Source organism: Sclerotinia sclerotiorum, genomic scaffold (assembly GCF_000146945.2).
Source record: "Sclerotinia sclerotiorum 1980 UF-70 scaffold_9 genomic scaffold, whole genome shotgun sequence".
NCBI lineage: Eukaryota > Fungi > Ascomycota > Leotiomycetes > Helotiales > Sclerotiniaceae > Sclerotinia > Sclerotinia sclerotiorum.
This window is the reverse complement of record NW_001820827.1, coordinates 1,190,862-1,197,134: the sequence shown is the minus strand read 5'-3', so window position 1 is coordinate 1,197,134 and position 6,273 is coordinate 1,190,862. Positions and strand designations below refer to the sequence as shown.

Sequence of the window (6,273 nt, the reverse complement as noted above, 5' to 3'; positions counted from 1 at the left end):
TCGTGGATTGCACTTAATGCTGGTGATCGTGGACTTGCCCTCAACGCTGGTGATCTAGGAGTCATGGCGGAAACGGGTGAGACTGGCGAAACTGGAGATGTAGGCGCTGTAGGTTCTGTAGGTGCTGTCGGCGATCGTGGACCGGTTAGTGGCCATTCTGGAGCTGACTGTTCCGGACTTGGTTCCTCCGGCGCATCTGGTGCATCTGGTACATCGTCTGCATCTGGTGGCGGCGAAAAAGATGTCGGGGGTGGTCTGTGTTCCTGTTGATTTAATGGCCTAAACGATGTATCATAAACATTTCCATATTTACCCTCCTTCTCCCATTGTTCTTGTTGTATGCGTTTCGCATGGGTCGGAATCACTTGTTGATCGGGTGGTAACCGGGGATCTGGTTTGTACATAGTAGCCAACCAAGGTGGATCACCCTCGGGTCGTTTCGATGTATCGCCTGAACGAGTTTTCGGTCGTATTTCTGGCGCATTTGTTCCACCCGGCTTTTGTTTTTGCCTTTGTGCTGACGTCTGTCGACCTCCGGGAAGTGCAGCGTTTGCACCAACAGATCCTTTTCTTCCTGATTGCTTTTTGGTAGGAGATCGTTCGGTCGGTGACGCACGAGCTGGTGTGGGTGATACTCTAGCAGGAGTAGGCATGGGAGCATTCGAACTCGTTGTAGCTTCATCAAGTACAAGAGAACTTTTAACACTATGACTCCGACTCCTTGCTTGCTTGAATGATAATGGGTCCTCCTCATCATTCCAGTTACCCGTTTTCCGAGCTATGGGTGTGTCTCGCTCAAGATAATCGATGGGTATTGGTAAAGGGCTCGATTTCGAAATCGGTATCTTCGATATACCCTTGGTACCAAGATCTCCCGCTGACTCCTCAGGTAATCGTAATTCCCAGACAGTAGATCCCTCTCCGTCCCCATTTGCTATCATCTTCTGCCGTTTCTGTCCCTCACTTTTGATGCCATGATCTTGACTACGATCCCGACGACTAGATCTGCTTCCTGTCCGTGGACGAGGTATCGGTATTCCAGCCGCTTGTAATTCTTCATTCTCTATCCGAGCCAATTTATCTCTGTGAATCCATCTAGATTGTTCCACCTCCCCCATCTCATAATTCCCACCATTCATACCTCTCTTCTCCCCAGAATCCATACCTTGGCCACTTTTATTATTCCCATATAAGTCTAATAAACTATCAGGAGCGCTAGGAGTGTCGCTGATATCACTATTTTGCCGATTCAATTCATTTGCGCGAATGGGGGCTAAATGATTATAATCGTGAGTAACATGAGGACCGAAGCTGTCTGTACTTGGATGTAATGCGTGACCATTCGTTTGAGAGATTTGTCGATTGTGGTTATGATAATCTGCCGCTGCAGAAGGTGAGGTCGGCTAAGGAAAGTTTAATTAGCATGACAACTCGTGAAAATTGGGTTAAATTACAAGATGGATTACCTCTACTTCAGTTGGTACCGAGTAATTCCAAGAATCTTGACCGTGAGAACTACTTGGTGGTGTCAAGCTGGTATGTGCTTGGGTTGTAGAAATTGTTGCCATCCTGCTCAATCAATACCGTTGCTCAAGATCTGCCTGAAAACAGCCTCCCACCTAGCAGCAATTCACTTCTTCCCTCCCAAAGCTTTCCAATCAATTATCACAATCTTCTTTATCGGAATTGCCTGATTATAATTGGTATCTCTGAAGTTTTGTCAATCTCTCGAATGGGCGGATAAATGTTCTCGTCGTATCTTTTCAGGTATGACGAGTCCAAATTACCACGCCTTTTCCGAAAGAATTCTTAAATGAAGAATAAATCGGTTGAGAACATTTGGGTTGGTTGATAGGAAAATAGGAGAGAGTTTCTGTAGGGTAGGCAGTGAATGAATGTAGTGGACTTGTGAACGTGCGTCTGCAGTGCGGCAATGCCAAACAGAGACACAACGGCGATTATACCGACCAATTAATTAATGATTGAGGAAGTAAAACCGAACGAAGAGAATTGAAACTGCTGGTGAATGACCGCACTGAGACTGATGACCATTGAAGGTCAAACACAGTTCGTTTTTTTGTATTTTGGTCCGTTGGATGAAGTTGGACGTAGGTTGGGAAATTGGAAATGGAGATGAAGATGGAGATGAAGATGGAGATGAAGATGGAAATGCGGTGAATGGAATGGCTGAGGGTTAGAACCAAGAAGAATCAAAAAGGGAAGCTATTAAACTATACACGGAATACGAAGCACCTTGAACAAGGAATTCAGGAATAAATAATCTTAAGCCTTGCGAAAGGAGAGTAGCTCGATGTTCATATCATTCATATCGTTCATATTGTTCATACCGAGGGCGATTAATGTGTGGATCAGCGAATTAAATGAGAGAAGTTCTTGACGAGAGAGTTTATGAAGCTTATGGGTACATACGGCGTACTCGAATAGAATAGACAAACCAGCGTGACCCAGTTGCTGATTGAAAAGCGGATCTTTAACTGGGATTGGTATTGGTTGACATTTTGTCTGGTGGTCGAGAAGGTATCCGACCGGTAATTTGATCTGTGTTCAATAAAATATATTTCTTAATCTTTTTCTCCGATTTTTCAATGCAAGAGAGAGAATGAATGTGTGAAGATGTTTATGAATGTCCGTCTCAAATATCGTGTCAACTATTAATAAGTACTGTACTTACCTAGTAGCGCATGTATAAGGTGATAAACTAATACATAGACTTATGATTTGTACGAATCACATTGATGCATTTCTCCTCTCGCTCCCTTTTCAGCCTTGTCTAAAATGACCTTTCTTTTCTATCCAACCAATAATTGCGAGTTATTAATTAGTAGGCAAAGTGGTGAGGCTACATATAATATACATTACATTCGTGCTTTCTCTTCCTATAATATCCTCAGATCCCCTATATTGTCGCCGTTATCCTATCATTATTGAAACCTCACAGCATATTATCTCACTATGACAGACCCATCATATGAACTCGATCGTATGAATTATGAATACTCTCACCACTCTCAAGACTCATGTGATACTTTATCATCACAGGCGCCTCAATACACATATACTATTCCATCATCTCAAGAAACTCATATACCTAGAATAACTCGCACTACTGTTACTCGCAAGACGCGTTTCGTTTGTATTTCCGATACACATAATGGTACCACCAATGGATCGTTCAAACTCCCACAAGGCGACGTCCTCATTCATGCAGGGGATTTAACAAATCAAGGAAATTATTCAGAATTAGAGAAAACCATTAAATGGATTGAAGATGCCAATTTTGAAGCCAAAATCATCATTGCAGGTATGCATGACACCAACTTACTAGGGACCCCTTCATCACCCCATAAATATTCTACTTCCATCCATCTCATTTATTATTCCGAACAAAAAAATACTACAAGACGGTGAAGAGGCCTTATGCAAGGTAACCATGATATAACACTCGACCCATCCTTCTACTCCCAATATGGACTTTACTTTCATAATCAGAATCCACAAGACGTCAACAAATGTCAAGAATTATTGGATCGTTCCCCCTCAATTCTGTACCTTAATCATGAAGCGGCAGAAGTTTCTTTAGCATCACCCACAGGCCCACATACCACGTTCCGCATTTTCGGTTCTCCTTTTTCCCCGGCAAAAGGAATGTGGGCATTCGGTTATCCACAACCTGAAGCATCAAAGAGATGGAATAATATTCCATTAGATGTTGATATAGTACTTACTCATACACCACCTAAATATCATTGCGATGAAAGAAATGATCGTGTAGCTGCCGGTTGTGAATATCTCCGTCAAGCATTATGGAGAATTCGTCCACGATTAGCAATATGTGGTCATGTACACGAAGGAAGAGGTGCTGAGATAATACAATGGGATCTTGAAGCATCGAATATTAAATTCAAGGAAAATGGTGTGATTCGTTGGGAAGATCCGGGTAAAGATAATAAGAAGATGTCTCATATCGATTTAACTTCGAAAGGAAGAGTAGGAGACAATTCTTTCAAAAATGATGGTTCCTTTGGCGATTGGGAAAATCTGACTAGTGCATCAACTGCTAGTTCCAATAACCTAACACTAACCGGAAATGGTTTGCCTTTTTTATCAGAGAACATCGCATCCGATCGAGAAAAATGGCGCAGGAAGAATCCAATGGCTAAAATAGCAATGTCAAATGTAGCAAAAAGTCTACTCGCCATACCGGAGGAAATACTCTCACCAGCTCGAGGACAAGGTGGAATACCACCATCATTACGTTGTGATGTAGAAGCTCTATCTGGACGGATGGGAAGAAGGGAAACGTGTGTGGTTAATGCGGCGATGATGGCTTCTAGTTGGCCTCATGGCAAAGGAAGAGGAGGGAAGAAATTCAATAAACCTATTGTGGTCGATATTGACTTGCCGGTTTGGGAAGAGGTAGGATTGTGATATTGTTTGATTAGTTGTGATAATATATAATTATACTCAGGTTTTTAAATTATGCTCGCGGTGGGTAGAAGGCTTTTGTTATACTTGTGTTCTTTTCTCGTTCAATACTTGCCATAGTAAATCATTCCTGTTATGCTTCAGGGACTCTCCCGAAGTAATCCCTCATTCTATCAAATTGTTCCTCCATATGATCAGTTCACCCTGCATAAACCATCCATGTATCCTTTCCTTCTTCTCCCCATTCCTTCCTCCCCATATCAAAATTCCAGAACAACGTATTATCCAGACACCACTCCGAAATACAGTACTCATAAAAAATCACACAGATCCTCCCCAATATCAAATCCCCACACTCCAAACTACAAGCCCATAATCCGAATTTGATCAGAGTAATCATTCAAAAAAAATATCTCAATATCTAGTCTAGACTCCTCATCTCCATTAAAAAACATTTCCATTTTTATACTCAATACCCAATATCCATACAAATTAATGAAATAATTTAATTAATCCATCGCATATTCCAAACTTCGAGTATTATGATTCTAGATCTAAGATAAGAAGTCACAAGCTCTTGAGCTGGAATGAGAGTCTTGTTTAGGGTGTAAGGGTACTTTTTGGATATATCTGGATTGGCTGGCTGGTTTAGATTAGATGGGATAGGATAGAGGGTTCCTTTTTCTTTGGGTTTATTGGGAAGTGGAGAAGTGGAGAAGGGAAGAAGGGAAGAAGGGAAGAAGGGAAGAAGGGAAGAAGGGAAGAATAAGTAAGTAGGATTTTATCTTTACAATTTCTTCTGATTGTGCAAACTAGATATTGCAGTAGGTAGTGCTGATCGGTTGGGCGGAATATGTTTATTGATTAATCACGCTACCTAGCATCATCGAAAGGAACTTATCGCGGTGATTCATTCATTTATATCAGCAAAGATCTTACTGACCTCTTGCAATCTATCCCATGCTTCCAGTCTCCAGTCCATTCCCCTCATCACTATTTTCTTCATCCATCATTATTCATCCTTTCTTTCTGCATGGAGATCAATTCAACTGCTCTACTCACTTCATAGCGAAGAGGAGATAGATACTTGTCCGCAAAGTTGTATAGCAGCATCAATATCCAAATTAAACCAAAGCTTTTCTTAATATCCAAAACTTAGAAGATTCTCAATATTAGTTCTAAAAATCATAATCACTAAAATATGGTTTAAGATACCTGCCTTAATATCAATATCCCATGCCCTACTACTATCACAAACCATAAGTTCAGAGATGAATGATATAGATGATATTGCACTAGTGCGCCTGGTAAAATTTAGGGTTATGATTTATACTGATATCTGCATTGTACTTTTGAATTCGGTGTGGTATGGGTGGTGGCCAGGGGGGAAGAGAGGAGAAAGGGGGGGAGTGTAACGATACTGTACTGGAGGCAGCGGCTGCCTAAGGTTTCGTCTGGTTGGTAGTTATGGGTTAAGGCTTTATCACTGGTATTCACTTGGAAGTGAAGTCGTTACTAGATCAAGTAGAATGTAGGTAAACTAATTGATAACTAAGTTGAGCACGAAGCCTCTATACTATGAAACTATTCTGACTATATACTATACGTTTCCCGAGTGCTAGCCCATGCTAGCTGGCTAGCAGAGCTATCACGTCACGTGATCCCATCGGAGCCTCAGGACACTAATCCTGGAACGATTCGTCTCCTAGGATAATTTAGCTCCTAGGACAAATACTATCCTAGGATGCTTGCCCTACATCATTGCGGTTGCCTAAATGTTTATTCTAGGATTATTATTATCCTGGGACACATTTTATCCTAGGATAC

The 6,273-nt window shown here is 41.5% G+C and overlaps 2 protein-coding genes across 2 annotated transcripts; one reads left to right on the top strand and one right to left on the bottom strand.

Annotated features, from left to right (window-relative positions):
* Positions 1–271: 271 nt before the first annotated feature.
* SS1G_07380 (hypothetical protein) lies at positions 272–1,568 on the bottom strand (the record flags this gene model as incomplete). Its single annotated transcript, XM_001591884.1, has 3 exons — positions 272–279; positions 314–1,403; positions 1,455–1,568. The coding sequence occupies 3 exons, from the start codon at positions 1,566–1,568 to the stop codon at positions 272–274; spliced, it is 1,212 nt and encodes a 403-aa protein (XP_001591934.1).
* A 1,405-nt stretch (positions 1,569–2,973) lies between these two features.
* On the top strand, positions 2,974–4,449 carry SS1G_07379 (hypothetical protein; the record flags this gene model as incomplete). Its single annotated transcript, XM_001591883.1, has 2 exons — positions 2,974–3,322; positions 3,602–4,449. 2 exons carry the CDS (start codon positions 2,974–2,976, stop codon positions 4,447–4,449), a joined length of 1,197 nt encoding a protein of 398 aa, XP_001591933.1.
* Positions 4,450–6,273: the final 1,824 nt, after the last annotated feature.